Source organism: Procambarus clarkii, chromosome 74 (assembly GCF_040958095.1).
Source record: "Procambarus clarkii isolate CNS0578487 chromosome 74, FALCON_Pclarkii_2.0, whole genome shotgun sequence".
Classification (NCBI taxonomy): domain Eukaryota; kingdom Metazoa; phylum Arthropoda; class Malacostraca; order Decapoda; family Cambaridae; genus Procambarus; species Procambarus clarkii.
In genome coordinates, this window is record NC_091223.1 from 12,842,943 (window position 1) to 12,866,408 (window position 23,466).

Consider the following 23,466-nt stretch of genomic DNA (forward strand, 5'->3'; position numbering starts at 1 on the left):
ATATCCTTCAACTTGTTCAGCATTTTAAAAGTTTCAATAAGCTTCGACCTGGCATGTCTGATTTGCAGTGATGTTAGTCCTGTGGCCCTCTTCCTTTCATGGCATGAGAGTCAACTTAGTTCTCAGATGACTTTTGTTGCACTGTGTTGTGCAACAAGGAAGACATATCTTCAGACACATCTTCAGACATACCTTCTAAATCTCCAAGGAAGATATGTCCTTCTGAAGATGAGGTCTTGATGCTTCGATACAGTAGCCCATATGTGAGCGTACATGGAATTTGTATAGTTAATAATAACAATAATAATAATAATGATAAATAATTACTACATCTATGTTACATTCCTTTCATGATGGTGTTAACTTTTCATTGGCAATTCAACATATTCTTGAAAGACATTATACTTTGTAACATTAGAACATAAGGATCTCATAGACGCTTTCTTCTTATACTTTAACATGCATTGTTCATATCTTCCCACCTATTGAAGTGGTAGAATTAATTCATTCTCTCCCCAGCCTCTTATTAATCCAATCGCCGAAACAACATTTATTTCTGAAATTCTATCCCCAATACTTTGTAAGTTCAATTCCATCCTCATTATATCAATCATAGCATTTCTTAGGCATCCTAAGATTATTCTCATGACTTCATTTTATACTTTCTCCAACTTTTTTAGTCTACCTCTACCAAAACAAGAATTAGCAGGTGCAACAATCGATAAGAGATCTCATATATATCACGTGATTACTATTGTAATGTGAAATGTAAAATATGATTAATATTTGTGTACTGTATGGATTTCTTAGCTCCTTGAGGGACCTTCAATAGACGAGGGTAGAAATAGCCTAAGCTACTTTATCCTTTTGACATATATTTCATCATTTCAATGAACTTACTTAACTTAAACTTGATCTCTGGGAGTTTGCATTGTCTGGCCGGTATTATATAGGTGAACATATATGCTGTCCAGTTTACAATGAGAACAAAAATCATAGGCTTCGAGGGATTATAATAAAAATCTGTAATAAGGATTAGAAATATATTTATACTTGTTACTATATAAATAATTGCCTCATGGTCAATCCATTCTCCTATTTAGATAGTAGTTTTTGCAACTATGGGGACCATAGTACAAAGATTGCCGTTCTAAGCAATTAATACAGTACAACTTTGTACTATTCATTTTATAGTCCGAAAAATGAAACTTAAAAACAAACTTAAATATTCCTAGGCCTAGTATTGCACACATATGTACTATATTAGGCCTTAGATAGTGTGTATTAGGCCTTGGAAGCTTAGGTTAGTTTAGTTTAGTTTGTCTTTGCAACATAAGTAGAAAATCGTTTTCCGGTTTGTCCAATAGTACCGATTTCTACTTTTCTAATTGCGTTGTACGTCGGTATATATACTATGGTCTTCATCGTTACTATAAGTACTAACAAAACAGGGGGATGGGCTGTCATATCACTATCACTAATGGTGTTATACTTGTCTTAAGTTGACCTATCAGTATTCAAAACTAAAATTATCATATACAAAGTGAACTATGAAGAAAATTACACATTAAATCAATACAACAAAAAATTCAATCTATGTTATAAATATTAAACTCAAATTTGAGATATATAAAATTATTCTCTGTAGCCTCTTAACCATAGTAAGTTAATTCGAGAAACATCTTCATAAATAAGGCAAATTTCACACAAAAAAACTTACAAAATCACTACATGCCGTGGTACTCTAAGAATAAAAACTAACTAAAGCACAAAGCATTATTTGATAAATAGGTTAAAGTTGTACAAAAAATATTAAATATTATTTTGAACAAGAACGATCGACGAGATGCCTGAGGTATAATGATGCCCTTACCATCAAGTAGTCTTTGCATGTTTGGTAATAACAGATAGAAATATGTACTATGTTATTATTCTATTCAACCATTATACAATAAGGTTGTCGTGCGCTAGACGCCACCAAGGCAGCTCTAACGCCATGGCCATAACCCTCACCAGGGGCAAATTTAATTATATGACGTTAACATAACAATTAATCAGCGTAAATTCAACGCTCCTCGAGCATATAATGCTTTCCCAGCGGGACAAACGTGGGCTAACGATGTTGATATAACACTTATGATTTTTTTAATATACTGCATAACTTCTTTTATTTGCATGACATATAATCACAGATGACATATTGAAGAAAATACATTCTATCATATAGACTTGATGAACAATGAACAATCTTTAGTAATACTTGTGCTTGGACAATAAAGTAAATAAACAGTGAAACACTTAAAAGGTACAAAATATCTATGGCAATAACAAGTACATGGCAGTGCAATAGAGAAGTGTCATATGGAAGTATCATATGGCAGTGTCATGGGGCAGTTTTATTATTATTATTTTCTACCACAGACGTGGCCAGACATTTACAATGCTAACTAGCATATATACATTTTCTTCTGTCCTCCATGGACAAGGTGAGAGATTTGTCAAACATACAGTTCAGAGATTTATTGAACAATCACAGAAGGTGATCGTAGTGCTTTTAAAATGTTAGGCTAAGCTACATATGTAAAGACATAGAAACACAGATTTATGCATGCATTAATGTGAATTTATAATGGTGAAATGTAATTCTGATCAGAGACAGTGTCATATGACAGTATCACATGTAAGTGATGTCGGAAATCTCACAAAACAAAAAGAAACTTAAACCTTCCGAAGAATCAGCACTAATTTCTTAGCTCCTTTGGTGTCTTAGGCAACTTAGACGCAAGATGCATTTTAACATGTATTGGTTAACATTTCAACTTTGGTATCACTGGGTGATAGCCTCAACACTTGATACTCTTCAAATTTGAATCCAGTTTTCTACTTTTAACATTTCTCTTACACCTCAGTATTTTCTTCACATGTGTGGTAATAACGGGTCTCCCCAACGTGGCCGCTGGTGGTGGCGGGTGAGACAGCTATGTACCCAGACGAGATGACCTCTCCACGACGACTCCTGACGACGACCATAGCGACAATGGAGGTCAAGAAGACGACCACGCACCCCACACCCGACACCACACCTATATGACGGAACTCGGAACCCTGTGAGGAAGGTCACAGTAACAACATTTGACTAAACTCTTTGGTTGAACAGAGACAAGGTGATATAATAATTAGTTTTGTCATTACAGGCTTGTATCGAGGACCCACTTAGGTCGAACTACTGACCTCCCCCCCCCCAGTACGCAACCCCACAACTCTTTCCTAACTTCCTATTTACTTCTAGATAAACAGGTGTATTAGGTGAAAGGAAACGTGCCCAACCATTTCTGTCCCGCTCGGAAATCGAACCCGGGATCCCCGACTGTGAGTCCAGAACAGTCAACTATGAGACTTCTACATATACACCGAGAAGGGTATACCACTTCTCGAGATTACTTTAGTCCTAGACACACTTTAGGACTAAGGTAATCTTTATTTTTAGTCAGGATATTTGGCAAAAGTTTGATAACCCAACTATAAATGTACACATATTTATGAAATCAAAATCATTTGAATTGAACTGAATTAAACATTATTATCCTCGTCTTTCGATCATGAATTTTGAACTCGGTTGATAGCCTAAACCTGCAGTAGACCTAATTATTCAGATTTAAACAATTAAAAACTATGAGGACATTAATTACGAAGACAAAATAATATATAAATAATAACTACCTGATTGTGAAGGCTGGACCCTGAGGTGTGCCGTCTGGGCTGCAGTGCCAGGCAATGCATGTTGGTGCCTCTTCCGTTGTTCCTCCCAGGGAGTGACTCTAAGTTAGCCCTCTTCACCCTGGCGTCTCCCTCAGACGCAAGATCTGCATGTTTGCTATCTTTTTCAAAATTTGAAGAATCATGGGATGAACGCAAGACATTCCCATATGAGCTCGAGAATCTATACTTCAAGTGTGACCGATTAGCCCAGGGGAAGATATCATTCACCGTACTGAGGGCGTGGTGGTAACTTGCTGCTTGAGCGGTGACATCCCTCTTACCAATACCTCGTGCTGCCTTCTCTTCCGAGAGGACTGTGTAGATGCAGTGCACAAACCACTGTCGCCCGTGGGATTCCTATATAATTTAGTAAAAATGTGAATGCCGATGGATACGTGAAGAAAAAGGTAAACATTTATGTACACGTTCGCAAAAGCACTTTGCTAAAATCACATGTTGCGAAAATGTTTTATATTCATGAGAAACACTCATTACACTTAGAGTACACTAGGTAAGCAATGTTGTAATCAATCAACATTGTACATGAGAAACACCAAGCTGAGAGCAGGCTTTACTCGAGATGGCATTTCACCTTGTAAGGGATTTAGCAACGAATTTTACGAAACCCTTTTGATTTGATGAGTAGTTTCCTCTCAACTTGGTATTGCTCTGCATAATAATCAGCGCTATGTGTTCTGTTGAACCAAAAACATACCTGGAAGAGCGGAGAGGAATCCAGAGAGAAGCCATCAGCACCAGGCTGGTTAAGGAGCCTAATTACATCAGGCTCTGGGTCATCGATGGCCAGGCGAGCGTTGAAACCCACATTCAGGTACTCCTGACTGACCGTCTCTGGCGCCCCGCGGTCCTGAAGTAATTATGTCATCAAGTACGGATTTACCGTCATTATTGTCTGCGAATTGAACTCGAATTTTAGCTTACTATATTCACATATTTTACAGTCATAATGATGGAATATTTAGGCATAGCATAATTTTATATCCTAATCATTGTATCTTCAAATACAAGTAGACAAAGTAAAACAATATTTTTTCACGAAGATACTTTTCAATAATCATTATGTACAACAGATGATTTTTTCCTCCAGAAGGTATAAACAATGGACCTGCCTATCCACTGAAGCCATAAATGCCAAAAATCTGATGAATGTTAAAATTAGCTTGACAAAACAAATCGTCAGGACAAATGGGGGGACCATTGACAAGCCGCCAACCTCCTGTCCTCATCAAGGCCACTAGCGTTAGTGGCCTTCAGGAAAATTCTGGTAAATAAAATTGTACAACCATTTACTAACAATAATCTTGAAGTTATGGAGGAGGTTGGGAGAGTCGGCGACGCAGCCATACTCGCTCGTCTCGGGGTTGTACTTGGGGACATAGCCGTCGACGCCCGTACACACGAAGCATTTCTCCAGTGTGACGCGGAAGCCCGCCCCCAGAGCCTGCACTGGGTTGATCATCACGCGCCCGTAGATCCTGTCACCTGTTGTACACGAACACTGGAATAAATGCCACGTATGTATTTGTGTTTTGTACAGAATCAATGACCTCAGGGTGTTGCAGGTTACACGCATGTTATTCACACTATTGTTTAAATAAATTTGGAGCTTTAACACATTAGTCTATATTAGCCAAATTTACAAATAATGTAATAATGTTTGTGAGTTTGTAGCAGCCAACTGATTCACCAGGATAGCAGCCTACAGACTCACCAGGAGAACAGCCTCCTCCAAGAGTCTAACACTTATATGCTGTGCTTACTATATTAACCTGCAATGTTAAATAGGATTCTTGTACTGTGATTTGTGAATTTGTACTCACTGAATTTACTTGAAATAGAGGGGGGGGGGGGTAGAAATAGCCTAATCTACTCTATCCCTTTGAGGTGTATTTTTTTCTTGTCTCAATAAACATACTTGAACTTGAGAACAGCCTGCGAACTCACCAGGAAAGAAGGAGACATCAGACTCAGCCTCGAAGTCGGTGGTGAGATCGGAGAGCCACAGCTCTCGCTGTCTCATTAGGTGGAAGAGTGTACTGAGGGTGAACTGCTCTGGCACAGGGTCGGACACTTGTTGGAAGCGAACCTGAAATGTAATTGCCTTTACATATATAGGAGTAGGCGGAATTCGAACATGAACCACGAATATTTTAGGCTCAGATACTAATCATTACCCTATAAAGAAACAAACGTTTTTTAGTGGTATAGAATTTGCAAAACGTGAATCTGGTGGATCTTATCCTAGTCTAGAGAAGTAGGGTCTAAGATCTTTGAGGAAAGTTTGGTTTGTCGACATCATCGCAACTTTTTAATTAAAACTTAAGATGCCATAGATTAAATATTGCATAGGATTTCAACCTGTCTTCAGGCTAGGCTCATTAAAGGGCCGGCCGTCTCACAAGACGCATACATCATTTTTAATGTATTGTGTACTTAAAATAGGTTTGTTCTCATTTATATATTAAAGTTCTGTGTGTAGTTAGGAATAGGTTAGTTGTTTAGGTTCTGTTGGCGATTATTTGTATTTGAAGTATGTGAGTGAAGCATTAATAGCGTTGCGATTTGAACAAAGGCACAATTTTAATATGCACAATTTTTTAATTAACATGTTACAGTTGATGAATGAGTCTTTAGGGTCAGCCGAAGCTTAGAATAAACATACCATAAAGACAGGTTGATTGTAAAGTGTTTTTCAATCATAAACTAGGTTTGGTGGTTGTATGGAATGAATATTTGGCCCTTGTTAACGAGGACGGGCTGTGCTGATGAGGATAAGCTGTTTTAAACCTCCCCTATGGTGACGTCATAAAGTATTTTGGTTTGGGTACGCCAGGAAGCATTATCAGATAAATGAACCTGTCAAAGTTCGTTCACCTGGACTTTCTCCAACCTTGACTCCGATATCCCTCTCGCCTGGGGATGGGGAGTAAATAAACTATGGCTCGTGATAGTATTTTGAAATTTTTTTACCTGAAGGAGGAATGGAATGAGATGTCTGGGGTTGCAGACGAGGGGTTGGGAGAACAGCACATCCTCAACCACTGTACACGCCAGGAGATGTACGACGTAAGACCCACTGTAGTCCCGAACCTGAAAGTACAAAATGTGTTCAGAAAATTGTATGTAGTTTCTTTACTGTCAGAAGGAGGAGGCACGGTGAAAAGACGGTTGTTTTCTTAGCACATGCTAGGCCTAACTGTCCCAAGATATGTGGTTTGGTCATCTTATCTTCATCCACGTTATTGTGATTCATCGTCTGCATGCTAGGCCTATTTAGTCGTCATAACCACATCGCCGGACATGCTACAGGATTAAGTCTCGCGCGGGAAAACATGTATTTTTAAATTCCTTTATAATTTTGCAAATTAAGCTCAAAACATCAGCATTAAAGGTGTATTAGATTCAGAAGGCAACGACAAAGGAGCTAATTATATCTTCATAAGTTTCTCATAATTAACACAATGAAGTTATAAGCTCACAAACTTATAAATCTCTGGTCCGGCAGTGAAGCCTAAGAAGAATTATTTAGTTACATTTAATGTTCATAAATAAAAAGTTAATTATCAGGAGAGAACAGTTAAGCACATCACACTGGTAACAAATTAGTACAAAAATACGGAATGTTACAGTAAATATAGCTCAAATTCAGTTGCAAGATCAATATAGTGAGTCTTGGGTATTACACTGAAAATTTAGAAGAGCCGCAGAAAACATGTCTAGTTATTTTCAGCTGTTGATGGACTAGTGGACATGGCAGCCACAAACATCTAGTACAGTGTTTAGATTGTAAAACATTTCTTTTGTGTATGTAAGTAGTAACCATCTCCAAACATGAGACTTACCGCGAAGTTTGAGACGAACTGCCAGTGTTGTTCTGGGTGAGCATATGTGGGTTGGGAGCGGAGGAGGTCAAGGCTGAAGGTCAGGTCAGGGTGGTCATCACTGGTCACAGAGCTGATGTGTTCTGACGCCTTGTGTTTCTCTACGAATATCCCTCGGAACCTGGATCAACACGATGCAATATAATAAAATATTATGCAATATTGCAAAACACGATGCATCCTAATAAAAAATATACAATATTATGTTTAATTGAAATGCAGTACAATAAATGATATAATAATGATCCAGGACGGACCGGAAAGGACGGCACCTTTATCTTCAGATGTGTGGGTTGGATGTTTAATTTTCAGCCACGTTACTGTCACTGTCTGTAATACGAAAACATTCATGCACAGTAATGAAACCTGCCCTATGACATGCTCCAGGCGGGTCCCATGACATGCTCCAGGCGGGTCCCATGACATGCTCCAGGCGGGTCCCATGACATGCTCCAGGCGGGTCCCATGACATGCTCCAGGCGGGTCCCATGACATGCTCCAGGCGGGTCCCATGACATGCTCCAGGCGGGTCCCATGACATGCTCCAGGCGGGTCCCATGACATGCTCCAGGCGGGTCCCATGGCGTGATCCAGGCCGGTCCCATGGCGTGATCCAGGCCGGTCCCATGGCGTGATCCAGCCCGGTCCCATGGCGTGCTGCAGGACGATATCATTCTTCATATTTCTGCTGCGTGGTGTTTGACTTTATTGTTCCGGCGCCGTTACTGTGACTTGTACTGGGCCAGTACACGGCTGTACAACTTCAGACTCGCCCTGTCAATAATCGCGATCACTCAAGATTCACCTTACCTTCGCCTTGGCCTCCGCTAAACCTCAAGTTCTTACCTACACCACAAGGTCATCTTCCCTGGATACTAAAAGATTACCTCCACCCTTTCATTACCCGCACAGTATCTTCTATCCGTACACTATCTATAGGGAGAGTGCCCGCCACAAGACCGTGCTTCCACGATGCCTTCACTCTACAGCTTACACTTAAGTTTCGCAGATCTACCTCAGTCTCCGTGGCCTGGATTGTACTCCACCTTCGCATACCTGGGCTGGGTGCGGCAGGTGACCACCAGACGGCCGTCAGGACGAAGCCTCATGGAGGTCGGGTACAGGACGCCAGCGAGTTCACTCTCCGCGGGGGCTCCGATACCTTGCCTCCAGAGGATCGCGGTGTCGTAAACAAAGCTCATGCTGGATGTGAAGGGAATACAGTCAGTTGTATTCTACACGAGAGTAAATAACGACGGTAATAATATTAGGGTTGACATAATAACAGCAATAATAAAAGAAAAAATAACAGGATCTGTCCTGTTATTAAAGAAGTTTGATACTCAGTTTCACGTAAAGAAGTTTGGTAATCAGTTTCACCTTAGACGGGTGGAGAGGTCTGTGTGCTGCCAGCCTCCTGTGGCTACGGGAGAGTGGAAGACGTAGGAGACATAGAGAGGCACGAGGACGCTGACGAAGCTCTGCACGGCGTCCAACACCTGACCCTCGGTGGCTACCACGCCCCCACACTGCGACACCAGCTCCGTCATGGTGTAGTACCCGACCCACCGCCACACGCACGCCTCCACCTCCAGCGCTCGGTAGAACCTTCCAATGACAGATTTCTGACTAAGTGCCTCGAGAAGGCAGAAGATAGAGATGAGTAGGAGGAGCTGACATAGATAGAAACACCAAAAACAGAGTAGATTATAGTAGATTACTTGTCGTCTGTAATGGGTAATGTCTACGTAATCTACTGTTAATGTTTAAACGCTTTCTTTTTGTGTTTGTCTGAAGGAAGATATCAGAAAATTAACAGGTGTTTTACAGAGGGACTGGAGACTAGAATGCTAAATTTCGTAGCTCAGACGAAGACTCCAGTGAACTTGTCCATACGCTGTCTCTCAACTACTTGTCATTGATGCCAGTGTCATAGTCCTGTTCTGGCATGACAAAATATTCTCGAATTATATTTCCACCATTCGTTCCATAGTGAAATTCATTACTTGCAATATTATTATTTTAAGTAGCAGGAACACTTGTTTTTGCATGTTCTCATCAGTAACAACTTGAATACTTCCAATATTGTTCTTTGATGATCATTTCAGTAAATTTCTCAGGCAGTCTCTCAGATCCATATCAAATCTATACGTACCGGGTAATTCTTACATTACAATATTGCTTCGAATGTGAAACTTTTGGGGAATTTAAACTAAAGAAGGCTTGCAAAATCAGATAAGAGGTTTGTACCTCTTTCAGTTTCCTGAATTATTTCGAATATCAAAAGATTAATTACAATGTCTGCTTGTAGGCAGGCAGGGAGGGAGGGAGGCAGACAGGGAGACAGGCAGGGAAGGAGGCAGGCAGAGAGACAGGCAGGGAGGGAGGGAGGCAGGCAGGGAGGCAGGGAGGGAGGGAGGCAGGGAGGGAGGGAGACAGGCAGGCAGGGACATTGATGAAGGAGAAAAGATGCCTCACCTGAGCGTCGGGGGCGAGCGTAGGGAGAGAGAGTGTTGGTAGGGTTCCAGCTCCTCCAGCACCTCGGGTCCTCGGGTCATGTTAGTCACAAACCCACGCTGCGTCCTCACCTGTTCGCCAGAAAAGAAATAATTCACAAGACCTCAAGGGAAGGGTTATTAATGTGGAAAGGGAGAGTTATGACAGTGTGAGAGATGGTTCCCCATTGACGGGGAGAGGCAGGCGTTCTTATAGGCCCATCCGGATTCCCTTAGGCCAACGACTGACCTTACCAGGATGCTTTCACGCAGTAGTTGTCTAATTCCCAGGTACTTATTTACTGCTAGGTAAACAAAGGCATCAGGTGTATAGAAAATGTGCCCAAGCATTCCGTTCTGTTCGGAAATCGAACACGGCACCGTTCGATCGTGAGGGGACAGTGTAATGGGAAACAAGGCATTGAACCAACACATTAATAATAATTTTGGATACACTAAGTATATAAATAGATTAAAGATAAAAATCTAATCGCATATTCTAACCTTACTGTATTTTGTATTAAATAATGGCATTAAGATAATGTAATTATTATTAAAATATTAAATACTTGGGTTGAAATGTAAGAAAGACAATACATTTCCTATATGATGTTTTATACTAATCAATCGCAGCACTTACACAAGGCTTCAAGAACCTCCAAAGAAATGGTATCACAAATACGAACATTACCTCGTGAAAATCGAGCAGGTTGGAGCAACGGTGGTTGCCAATGCGGATACCGTCCCTGGACAGCGTGAGCTGGAAGTTGACGAGTTGACGGGTGGAAAGAACAGGGACCATACCGTCCCTGTGCGGGATGACCACCTCCAGGCGCACCATGTTGGCGTGACTGGGGTCCCTGGTTCCTGGCGGTGTTGGGTACAGAACGGGCTCTTGTATCAAATTTGATGAAATTTGGCCAAAATATCATGTATTAAAATGTAATTTGCGCCTATAGGGTTTCTTCCTTACACAGACACACCTATTAGTTGATTTTGGTCAAGGGGTCCTCACCCTCCCTGGACGGGTTCACTGATTTGCTCGCAGCGCATCCACGAATTCCCTTAAGACATAAGCAAATCATCACAAACAATCATAAGCTAATCTATACAAACAACTCACACAAATAGTTACATGAGCAAAAACACACATCAAATGCTGATTAACTTTCACGTAAGTTCTGATAAAGTCGTACATATTGTTTATAGTCGTACATTCATTATCACTGTAATATCACAAAACAAACCTGGCCCCAGGCCGGGCTTGGGGAGTAGAAATCCCAGAACCCACTCCAGGTGATACGAGTTTATTGATTCTCATTAAAGACTCGGTATCAATACACTTACACCACCTTCAACACGGACCTTTGAACTAAGTCCGCCAAAACAAATCGCACGTTGCATTCTGATTCCACGACTCACCTGTGTACTGAAGCTTGGCAGTGAAGGGGTCGGCTCCAAAGGTGCCCTTTTTCCTAGGCGGACAGAGACCTCCCTCCCAGGCCACGGTCACGGGGCGGGAGGCCAGCTCGAGGCCGGCCTCCCCGTCACCCGAGTGAGCCCTCGCCAAGCACTGAACCCGACTTCCAGCTGAGAAGTAAATACTATCCAGGGTGATGGTACGTGTGCTGTGGAGCGACGGGGGATGGTGGTGTGGCGTGACGGATGACCAAGTGGAGTGCACACGATCATGGAAAGCAAATGGGAAATTGAAAAGCAGTTAAGTAGATATGTTTGTGAGACTTCGGTGGTGCCCGGGTTTCTCTCTCCCTCCTCTTCCTCTCTCTCTTTCTCCTTTCTTTCCTCTCCTCCTCCTTCTCGCTCTCTTTCAAAACATACCATAATACGAACACATGAAAAACTGTCTAAAAACTCTGGTAAGCAATTTCAGACTTTATAGGATTCCCTGCAACCCGTCCTCTCAGGTACTGTAATACTTGACGTCAAAATCCCCAACGGACAAATAACATGGTACTAGTGAAGTGAAATGAAGACCAGTGAAGACACCAATACCCAGACTCAAGTGAAGAAGCTCCCAACCAGAATCCATTGAAAACGCCCCACTCGCCCCAGTGAAAGAAAACCCCACATTCAGACTCACTCATTCCCAGGAGAAGATAAGTCCCACCTAGACCAATTAGTATGCCAGGAGACTAGTCCCTGAGCTGAGAATAATGAGTTTCGTGAAGAGATTAAAGGAATTTAACTTAATCTCACTGAATGAGATAAGAAATATGAGAGACATAATCACGACATTCACAATTCTCAACGGAAAGGACAAAATAAACAATAATAAGGCATTTGACACAGTTTGGACATTAACGACAAGATGCAGGAAGAAACTAAGTATTTAAATGCCCCATAAGATATGGCAAAGAACTTCTTCATTTACAGAGCAGTAAAGGACAGGAATTAGAGTAAAGTAGCTGAGGCAGATTTTATGCACAGATTTAAATAGCACAGACAGACAGACAGGATAGAGTACAAAGAAGATATTTCCGCAAAGATCACAGCCAACATACCTCAACTCCACTCATGTCAATGCAAAGATATTTATACAGTCCTACTCAGTCCACAGAAGGTATTCTAAACCAGACCACAGAACAGATAATTACGAAGACAACAGCAGAGCCCCCTCTCCAAGACCACAGCGAGATCATCCCCAACCCCTAGACCACAACAAAAAACGCCCCCGCCTTTCCCGACTGCATCAAAGCTCCCTCCCTTCAGACCTCGACAAGGAGACTTCCACCTACCTGGTGAAGAAGGTGTCCGAAGAGACGTCCTTGAGGTCGTTGTGGAAGCCGTCGAGGCCCGAGGGAGCGGCCACCTTCCAGCGAAATGTAGTAAAGCTGTCGTTGACGCCCTCGCTGCTGCAGAGGCCACTTGTCCTTCCGAAATCCGGGTGCCTAGAGTTGCATGCCTAATGTGGCGCAGCAGTGTGACAGCCGTGTGACACAATAGTTGGCACGGCAGTGTAGCAAGATGGCATTATGGGGCAAAGAAGAAAATTCACTGAAGTTGACTGTGAACTCTTTCTGAAGAACAATGTTATAATAGTGTTTAAAAAATCGAAGCACACATGTTCAAATATCAATGATCTTGTCGCCAAAACATAATTTCGTCAATAAAAAGTAATTTAAAAACATACTTGGCCTTCGTTTTACGTCGTGAATACAATTTTAGGCTAGATTACGTTGCTTTAAGTTATAAAATGTTGTCTTAGGCTAGAAAATGTTGCCTTAGGTTAAATTATATTGTTTGAGTCAGTCTGCTATTTACAAATAGTACACAGCACTTGCATTGCATTGTATGTCTAAGTTTTTTACCACGTTGCTGTACCCGATGCACAAGGTCAGGTTATATAAAAATATTTAAACAGCAGCCTAATGGGTTGTTGTTCAAATTTCGTCGGTGAACTCAATTGTAGTCACCACAACAGTCGATCGGTGAATTTATCAAACATTTGAAGCAGCAGCAATAGAAATAATAGCAATATACATATGAACACAAATTTTCTATTGTTATTGGACTTACTTTGAAGAAAAAAGGTTAGATATACCCTACTAGTTGCAATACAGACTAGCAGTGGAGTTACTGGTCAAAAGAGAACAGAGTAACCTAAGACGAGGTCTGCTACAGAGGCTTCTTACCGTAACACAGATTATGGGGTAGCCCGGGATGGGGGCTGGAGCAGAAGAGGCTACATCGTAGTCCCTGAGAGAGACCAGTACAGGCGGTGCTGGGAAGGTCACATCAGCCACGATGTTCATCTCCTGTGAGGGTCCCAAGACAGACCACACATCGCTCAGATTATACTTAGCAAACATCCTTAAACATCTATGCCTTATAATACTGTATTAAATAACAAACATTAAAGTAGCAAGAATTAGCACAAAATTGTCACAGTAAACTTAAAATTCTCCTTAAATAACTTAAATAAAAGGACAATTATATATATTTCAAAGTGAAAGTTATAGCAATCACTCTGTAAGAGGCTTGCACAACTCGGCACCACCGGGCAGTACCTCTATGTAAACAATGGCTTTGGAGGTGGTAATGTCGGCGTTGGAGGCGGAAAAGGAGCCTCTCAGAGGCTTGAGATGGACGGTGAAGGCTTCCCGATGCTCCTTCTCGGCGTCTCCAAGAACTGTCACTTCAACCATCACTCGTGTCACGTTGGGGGGCAAACACCACTTCTAGCAAGAGAGATGGAAAATAGTGCGCGGTTAGCATATGGATGGAAAAGATATATATAGAGAGAAAAAATTTCAGAATATATAGCACAGACTGCATATCGTGAGCAGATATAAATGTAAATGTTACTGTAAGGAAACGTGGATATGACGCTGTACCCTAGACATAAATTAAACGGCCGGCTAACACTTGTACTATGCTATGACTCAGTGATTACGCTAGATCATAACTCTGTACTCAAACTATCACCTTGCAGGTTCATGGTTTCAACCTGTTGTAGTATTAATTATAATTATTATTCTATTGAAGCATTTAAATAGCAGTGGAATGATATGATATTTACTTTATTGGATGAAGATGTATGTTTTTATTAATGTATGTAAACTACTTGTATATATATTCTTGAAGTGAGATTGAGTTTGTATGTTGGGACATACAAACACTATGTCCAACATAGACATAGTGTTTCTATGTCTATGTTTCATGCAGTCTGGTGCGCCAGAATTGCCACCTGCAAATGTTGCCATGCGAAAGAATGATTGCACACATACACACACTCTTGTGTTACTCCCCCTATATAAAATGTCAATTATCAATCAGACGTATTATTTGCCAGATTCTAAGACTGACTACTTATGTAATATTTATTAAATGGCTTTTATGGTCAATTATAACTAAAGCATGACAAGTGTTTTGATAAATCATATGTACAGTTGGCAGCCGTGAGTGGCTACCGGGCCGAGGTAGTGTTTCCAGATTGGGCTACAAATAGCGAATTGGGCTACTTTTGAGAGCCCCGCGCTCCAAATTTTTAATTTCGCTACTTGCTACTTTTGGGCTAATTTAAAAGCAAGGTGTGCTAATTTGGGCTATTAATAATGTTAAGAATACGATTGCGAGTTACATGAAAGTAACTAAGCTATAAATAATTGTAATTAATAATAATTGTAAATATTACTTAATACTAAATAATATTAGTTAATAAATTAGTCCCAGTTCAATGCAGAGTTTCTTCGAAGCACAGAAACTTGTAAATATAAATACAAGATAATAGATAGATCGATAATAATAGACAACTTTCAAACATTGCACCAAGTAATGGTGAGAGGAAAAAAAACTAGAGACAGTATACATTACATTAGAAATTATTAATGGATGAATGATAATAAATTGGCGTATGTTTGTATGTATACCCAGACAAAGTCATTTAATGGCAGAATTTAGCCATTTTGTGTAAAAACTTTTATATCTCCTTGATATTTATTATTAATTATAACAGTAATCGAAAAAAAAGTCATAAGTTTGTATATACGAAGAGATGAAAACAGCGAGCCATGAGCTAGAGCGATGTGCTGAGTCCATAAGGAGGCTGAGCTTCCGGAAATACCTTCCTGTGATTGGCTGTTGCTGGGGAATACCAACACTCTTTTATGAATAAAATTTAAACTAAGAAATAGGTCCTTGTGCACAACAACAAGGTTGTATGTGAAAAAGAACAACAATTTCTGTTTTGAAACCTGACAGAAAATCTCCATCTAACTGAATAAGTTACTCGAATAAGAGGGCAGAGCAGCGTATCATTATTTGTGTCAAGGCAACCCCCAATAATAACGTAAAAATTCAGGTAGCCAGCCCATGTTTCTGTAACACCCGTTACATCCTGCAGTATTTAATTATCACTATATTAATACTTTTAAATACTTAACATTTCACTTTTATGTAGATTAAAGTTGAAGCAGAATGTCATAAGCAAGGATGGTGTGCTGAATAAAGATTGATTTATTAAGTGGATGGAGCCTTTAGCTGATCCCTTCCTGTGATTGGCTGTTGTGTGAATGTCAACAAAGAGTGTCTACCAATGATATGCCATTTATTATGCACCCCCATACCATCTGTGGGCGGAGCTTGGAACCTCCTACCCGAGCACAACAACCCACCTTATGGGTTGCTGTTTGGCTATTTATAGTGCGTTGGAAAAAACAGAGATGGCGTTAGTTGTATTTTGTAGGGTAATTTGTTATAGGTGTAATTTGATGTCAACAGATGGCGTAAGCTGTATCTTATGGCCACTGTTGACCAGCCAGTTGATAGTGTTCTCTTCTGCCGACAGATGGCATCAGCTGTATTATTATTACTTCCGAATTCCCTTTAAACACTGATCTACAAATCTCTTGGCTTATGATAAGGTTTTATACCATTTATGATAAGTATTAGATAACCGGAGTTCCGCAATTACTTTTATTTATCAACTGTTCAGGATATCATCATATAACGTCTGGTTAGGACGTACTGCTCTCGATTGATGAAGATTAAGCCACCCAAGAAGTGGCACGGGCATGAATAGCCCGTAAATACTGCTCTCGTAATATTATTCAGGGGGTGGGGGAACTATCAAGTGAAAGCGCCAAGCCATTACGACTATATAGCACTCGGAAGGGATCAGGATACGGATTTGGGATGGAACGGGGAGAAGGGATGGTACGGTACGCTTACACAACTGGTCGGGGTTCGGGGATGCACAACAAACTACCACTCACTGGTTGAATATAATATATATATATATATATATATATATATATATTATATATATATATATATATATATATATATATATATATAACAGTGTCAGACCACGGAGGAAAATTGAAACAGGAATTTCCTTAAGTACTTTCGTATATTAATACATCTTCAGAAGGAGTGATTTTACAGGTCGAGTACTGGACATAAATATTTATTTATTTACATATATACAAGAAGGTACATTGGGATTGTGAGGATACATAGCATAGTAATTATATTCTTGTAAAACCACGTGTATATAGGCAGGAGAGAATGGTGGAGTGAGGTGAGGTACAATAAGTGGACACAAATATGAGCACAAAACGCCATCTGCAACATGGTATCTTCAGGCAACCAAATTAGAAAGGTTAAATATCCCAAAAGGAATCCACAGGGAAATAGCAGTTAGGCTATATAGACTACGTCTAGGTTACAGATGCAACTGGGAGATTGGTGAACCCCGACAGAGAGAGTGCATCTTCTGCCAAACTGTCACAGAAAAGCCATTACTTCACTATCTTCTGGAATGTGAAGCAACCAATGACCTTAGAAGAGCTTTAAGAGTTCCTGAATCATGCAGTGGCCACCCTGAAGCCATCAACACAGCCACTCTCCTGGTCAACAAAGGTGTCCAGCAGCTGGACACCCTCATAAAGACTGTGAAGCAGTATCCTCCCCCACGATAACAGCTTGATGGTTAAATGCAACCTCAGAACACTGGGAAAAAAAAAATTGTACCACTTACGGGCTATTCATGCCCGTGCCACCTCTTGGGTGGCTTAATCTTTATCAATCAATCATCAATCAAGCACAAAAACTGCAGAGGGCCTATTGGCCCATCCGATGCAGCTCCCATTCATAACCACACACAGGGCCCACACATGGATAATCATAGCATAAGATAGTAAATATTTACAATGAATTAGTGAGACAAATGTGTTCCAATGATCCTACTCAAATCGCCCTTTAATTGATCAATTAAAAATGGATCCAAGTTATATAAACCACTGCAAATGTTCAAATTACTTTCTTTTGTGATCTGTATCAAAGCAGATTCAATTATGTTTCTGTTATAGGTGCTTTTACAATTCGTTATTGAAGAAGCTGTCTCCCAATCAATTTGGTGAGCATCTTCTGACAAATGAACGAACAAAGCATTAAACAATTGGCCATGTCTTACAGAGTATTTATGTTGCGAAATTCTACATTTCATTTCTTTAGATGTTTGCCCAACATAGAATTTATTACAGTCTTTACAAGGTATTCTATGTTGGGCAAACATCTAAAGATTTGAAATGTAGAATTTCGCAACATAAATACAATATATATATATATATATATATATATATATATATATATATATATATATATATATATATATATATATATATATATATATACATAATATGTGTGTGTGTGTATGTGCAGAAATAATATTAATAAAACAATTAACATCGTGTAGTGTACTCTATATATTAAAATATATTACTTTGAAACCCATATCATTCACTAAAAAAAATTAGGCTACTTTTATTACAAATTCGCTACCTTTAGACCGTCAGCTCGCTACTTTCAGCAATTTAAATCTGGCAACGCTGGGCCTAGGTACAACTCAGAGCCGAGCTGAAACTGGTACAAGGAAGGTGTGTCTCTCTCTGTCTCTCTCTCTAATTAAGATTAAGTGGTAGTTATTGTTTCCTTAGGTCTTCGGAGGTTACACCTTTGTCTGTGTGGATATATTAATTGGTAGAAGAGTAAATAAAGGTGTGTGTGGAGCTTCTATTGAATTTAATTTTTAATGTAGGCTTATTAGCCGGTTTGTTTACATATTGAGTGCCCCACAGAGTTCAGGGGGTGTTTTCTTTTAATGGTTTTGATTTTAGTTATGTGAGGTTATACGCTAGTGTTTCACTAATCTAGAGTAGAGCTAGAACCATACTCGCGAGTCTTGATCATAGATAGCCTTAACATAGGACAATACATGTAAAGGAATGGTCTTCATGTAGATGAATCAATCTACGTGATTGATCCACGCCAAATGATCAATCGTGATTGATTACATTTGATCAATCAGTTGTAAATAGTCACATACAACTATAATCTCTTTAGCAAGAGCAAAATGATCTGACATGAAATTGTAGTTCGCCTAACTTCTGTTGACACATTTCCTCAGGAATACCTAACACCTGAATGAGAATTGCTGTGACTGATTATGTTTAAAGGCGCTTCTAAGAGTCACAAAACAAAAGTAGTCTCAGGATACAAACACAATTGCATCTTTAAATCTAAGTGCCTTCTTTGATAATTACTTACTTGCATCTTAAAGAAAATGACCTCACCCTTGCTGACAGGGAAGTAGTCCTTCCCGGAGGTGGCCGAGCCGTCCTTAGTGTGGATCCTGACGGCGACGCTGGTGGAGGTGTCCCCGGTACGGAACACCACGAGCCTCACTACCCTCTCCTCCCCTGCTACTTCGGGCTCCTCCACGCTCACACGCGACTCCTCCAGGCCTACCGTCGTCTCTTTTTTAACATAAAAGCAACACTGCAATAAGCCATCTGTCCCATATGATTGAAAAAAGATTAAGCCACCCAAGAGGTGGCACGGGCATGAATAGCCCGTGGGCCCATATGAGGCAAGTCCTAAATTTATATTCAGCTATTCTCACTAGTTATTATTTTTTAATTTTTTTTTAAACATTTAGCCTCGATAGTTCTGTTGTAAATATTGTCTAGTAGCCTATTACTAAATCAAAATTTGCTTAGATCTCTGTTAAATCAGAATTTATCCAATTTTAGAATATTGTTACGAGTTGTGACTTGTGTTATGAGGAAACCATGTCGGGAGTCAGCACATTAGGCAACCAGCAGTCAAAAAGGCGGGGTCCAAGAGCTTACAGCTTGATCCTGCAGGCACAAATACTAAATACACAGACGAGGGGTTACAAAAGGAGGAATGGGGCGTGCTGGAGAAGTTTGTTGGTAATCAAAACAATAAGGGAACAGATAGACATAGTAGTGCAGCAAGATAATTCTTTATTAATTTTTCCTTGTTGGCAATTTGAGTTAGAGAGGAGGGAGGGTGCTTTGCATTTTTATCTTTATATTATCTGTGCGGATAGGATTTAATCCCTTCAGGGGGGTAGTTTTATTTCACATTTCCCAACAGATAACCTAGATAGATGTAACTGGATTATCTGCTATGTATTCTTCCGATATAAATTACTGACTGTTCCACCCTATTCCAATTTATCATTCTATCTAAAAAAAAGTTTTCTTACTATCGGCCTTGTCGTTGATGAAGATAGTGGTGGTTGTGTGAGGACCAAGGCGCGCACCGCCCGCTGAAGGTGAAGCAGGCGACCCCAGCGCCAGGTGGAGCTGCTCCCGCCCCTCATATACGTCGTCGTCCACAATGATTACCATACACGGCCGCTCCAGCTCCCCTGTCGCGGCGGAGGGAGGAGAAGTTGGGGTAAGACATTATCATGGTTGGGATGAGGGAGTGTGTGGGTGTGGTGGGGAAAGGGGAGTCACGGAGAGTGTGGGTGTAAGAAAGGGAGGGTGTGGGGAATGGGGAAATATGGTGGGAGAGTGTATAGGCAGGGGGGCTTGGGAAATATTGTGGGTGTGATTTTTGGGAAGGAGAGATGGAGAATGTAGGTGTGGTGAGGGGCAGGAAAGCCGTAGAGGCAGTGATAGTTTTGGAAGTGATAACAATAGTTACATAATAAAATGGTGACGGGAACATTACTGCAGCAGCACGTCAGCTGTTGAACAAAGCCAAGGCTGCAGATATATAACTAACGGTGCAATAGGCAGGTGTGCAAATAGCAACGCAAATTGCAGCAATTATGCAAAATATTTGTTTGTGAAATAATGAATATCAATTCACTTATACTATAACTTCTTTGTTTACATTTATTTTTTTAATGTAAACAACGTGTAAGCTAATTTGATATGTTGCAGGGCTCCACGTACTTCAGCCAATCAAAATGCTGCCTTTGAGAATCGAGCCAACCCATCCTCAAACCAAGCAACGACAGTGTAATAAAAATGGTTTATTTCTAATAGAATATTATGTTTTATTTTCTGCATAGGCTTAGGTTAAGCTTACATGTTTATCTTTGTTGACAATTATTTGTACTGTATTCTAAGTATGTGACAAGGATTTTGAGAAGCGTAGTTACAATGAATTGATGACAATTTGGCCAATGTTTTGAGGGGTTGATTTGGCAACTCTGCCTCAGACTAGGCTTGTCCATGCAGTGGCTGACCCCAAAGACGTGTATATCTATTCTAACATACTGTGTATTCATAATCCGTATTTTCTCATATATAAATTAACATTATTAAATATTAAAATTTGGTGTATAGTTAGGCCTAAATTGTTATATTAGGTGTTCAGGCTGTTGGGAATTATTTGTATTTGCGGTACGTGGGGTGAAGCATTTACAGGTGTGATTTAAACAGCTAAGCATTGTTTGAGATATGTTCGAAAGTTATCAATTGGGAATCGTGTGTAAAGTGTGTTGCATTCATAAACAGGCTGTCGACTGGTGGATGAACGATCATTAGACCACCAGGACGAGTTGGAGGGCCACGCTACACACCCTCAGGGCGGTGTTACCTGGCTGGAAGTGGACTGACGAGGCTTCAGCGTCGGGCCGCTCGTCGAAGTCCTCGGTGACGCGCGCGGTGCCCTGCCTCGTGAAGCACCTGCCTCACCCGCAAGGTAAGCACATACCAACATGAAAATTACCAATTAATTACAGTAATACAATAATCGATACGTGTAAATATTATATCAATCCCTATGTATATAGGGATTGTCGGCCTTCACTGGACCACTTTTATTTCGTTATTCTAAATTTTTATACAATGACGTGCTATGTACAGTTGAATAACAATTAAAACAGTGGAGGGAAGGTGGGGTCAGAGGGCAAATGGCCCAGGTGAGCGGTGGTTTAGAACTTTAGATAGGAGGAGAATCTTGTACATATATTTCTTGACCAAAGCAACATCTTGTCACCTCTTCTAGTAAGAAGTGAAGCACCATAAAGGGAAGTGATCACATTACTATTTAAGAGCTGATAGCTTATTAGTTCCATAGGATTACAAGGCAATCAGACCGTCTACTGTCTGGTAGACAGTAGATAGTAGCCACTATCTACGGTCCTGTACTACCCTAGATAGTACGTCACAGATCAGATCTGAACAGAACAATTCAAAAGCCACAGATTCCTTACACTGTAGTCTACGCTTGAGCTCGAGTCGACATAACAAAGACAAAGCTCCTACACATTGGCTCACATGAGCTCGGCTTAGGACCTACCTGACGGAGGCTGGGTGGGAGGGGTCACCGCCCCGGGTGATCCAGGCCGTCACTGTCCCGCCGCCTTCATATCCAGTGTAATTATCTTCCCGGAACTCGAATTTAGGCACTGCAGGGCGACAAAAGTACATACACATATATGTTTGTATAAAACTAGAAATAGCTTCAATAGCCATCTAGAGGTGGATAGGCTTCAATAACCCTCCAGAGGTGGATAAGGCCTTAAGCTCAACACCAAACTTGCTAGATGGTCAAGTAAGTTATTGTGGTAGCCTTAATAATCCTCAAGAGGTGGATAAGGCCTTAAAGCCACAAACTAACCCCACCCCTCCAAAAAGAAAAAAGTATTGACCAACTCACAGTCGGAGAGAGAGTCGTTGATGAGGACAGAGGCAACTGCGGGGTCCCCGAGGGAGGCGTTGCAAGGGAGGTGTAGCAGCAGAGTGAGAGCCTCGACTCCCTCCAGCGTCGGCCTCCCCAGGTCGTCCATCACCGTCAGCGTCACACTCTGTACTCTGACGCCGGAGCGGAAGTCCACCTGACGACCCACGGCCACATAGTCGTACCCGGCTATGGGACCCACACGGGGCGAAGGTGTAAAAGACATTTAGGTCGTCCACGTCGTGGTTTTTAAGCTTCGAATGCTTTGATTTGAAGCTTCGTGAAGGTCTCAAGTCGACACTATATCATGTATTATAATGGCGGGTTAGCTCTGTGATCGACTGAGGAAATATTAATTGAAACAAAGGACATGAATTTGTATGCATTTTGATATTCGATTTCTACTCAAGATGAATAATTTTGTGTAGGAGACTTGTAGGTGAACTAGTGTTCTGTGGCAGCACACCTACCGTGTCTTGGGGAGGGCTGAGAGGTTTACCTAGTCTCTTGGGGAGGGCTGAGAGGTTTACCTTGTCTCTTGGGGAGGGCTGAGAGGTTTACCTAGTCTCTTGGGGAGGGCTGAGAGGTTTACCTAGTCTCTTGGGGAGGGCTGAGAGGTTTACCTTGTCTCTTGGGGAGGGCTGAGATGCTTACCTTGTGCCTGGGGAGGGCTGAGAACTTTACCTAGTCTCTTGGGGAGGGCTGAGAGGTTTACCTAGTCTCTTGGGGAGGGCTGAGAGGTTTACCTAGTCTCTTGGGGAGGGCTGAGAGGTTTACCTTGTCTCTTGGGGAGGGCTGAGAGGTTTACCTATCTCTTGGGGAGGGCTGAGAGGTTTATC

At 41.0% G+C, this 23,466-nt stretch overlaps 3 protein-coding genes across 3 annotated transcripts in view; all 3 read right to left on the reverse strand.

Moving 5' to 3' along the window:
- Positions 1-1,029: 1,029 nt before the first annotated feature.
- On the reverse strand, positions 1,030-14,314 carry LOC138356719 (FRAS1-related extracellular matrix protein 2-like). Its single transcript, XM_069312946.1, has 15 exons — positions 14,185-14,314; positions 13,810-13,932; positions 12,913-13,079; positions 11,579-11,784; positions 10,848-11,023; positions 10,140-10,249; positions 9,042-9,269; positions 8,718-8,864; positions 7,623-7,782; positions 6,751-6,870; positions 5,725-5,866; positions 5,075-5,262; positions 4,475-4,627; positions 3,721-4,116; positions 1,030-3,105 (listed from the first exon to the last, which is right to left on the reverse strand). Exons 2-15 carry the CDS (start codon positions 13,927-13,929, stop codon positions 2,899-2,901), a joined length of 2,520 nt encoding a protein of 839 aa, XP_069169047.1. The 5' UTR covers positions 13,930-13,932; positions 14,185-14,314; the 3' UTR covers positions 1,030-2,898.
- On the reverse strand, positions 14,140-23,248 carry LOC138356827 (FRAS1-related extracellular matrix protein 2-like). The gene is made up of 6 exons (XM_069313161.1): positions 22,607-23,248; positions 22,247-22,355; positions 21,542-21,630; positions 20,193-20,357; positions 19,226-19,434; positions 14,140-14,355 (listed from the first exon to the last, which is right to left on the reverse strand). Exons 1-6 carry the CDS (start codon positions 22,851-22,853, stop codon positions 14,140-14,142), a joined length of 1,035 nt encoding a protein of 344 aa, XP_069169262.1. The 5' UTR covers positions 22,854-23,248.
- LOC138356828 (uncharacterized) overlaps positions 22,953-23,466 on the reverse strand; it is an 8,165-nt gene continuing 7,651 nt past the window's right edge. The window contains exon 5 of the mRNA XM_069313162.1: positions 22,953-22,968. Within this exon, the coding sequence (XP_069169263.1) occupies positions 22,953-22,968 (16 nt within the window). The remainder of the gene's footprint in view (positions 22,969-23,466) is intronic.

Excerpts from the sequence above, each read along its gene's own strand:
- LOC138356719 (XM_069312946.1), bottom strand. The coding sequence starts at position 13,929 with ATGAACATCGTGGCTGATGTGACCTTCCCAGCACCGCCTGTACTGGTC. Across the intron at positions 11,785-12,912 it reads TCGGACACCTTCTTCACCAG|CACACGTACCATCACCCTGG; the intron begins GTAGGTGGAAGT and ends GTCGCTCCACAG. Across the intron at positions 6,871-7,622 it reads AGTTCGTCTCAAACTTCGCG|GTTCGGGACTACAGTGGGTC; the intron begins GTAAGTCTCATG and ends TTGTACTTTCAG.
- LOC138356827 (XM_069313161.1), bottom strand. The coding sequence starts at position 22,853 with ATGTCTTTTACACCTTCGCCCCGTGTGGGTCCCATAGCCGGGTACGAC. Across the intron at positions 22,356-22,606 it reads CAACGACTCTCTCTCCGACT|TGCCTAAATTCGAGTTCCGG; the intron begins GTGAGTTGGTCA and ends GTCGCCCTGCAG. Across the intron at positions 19,435-20,192 it reads CATCAACGACAAGGCCGATA|AGACGACGGTAGGCCTGGAG; the intron begins GTAAGAAAACTT and ends ATGTTAAAAAAG.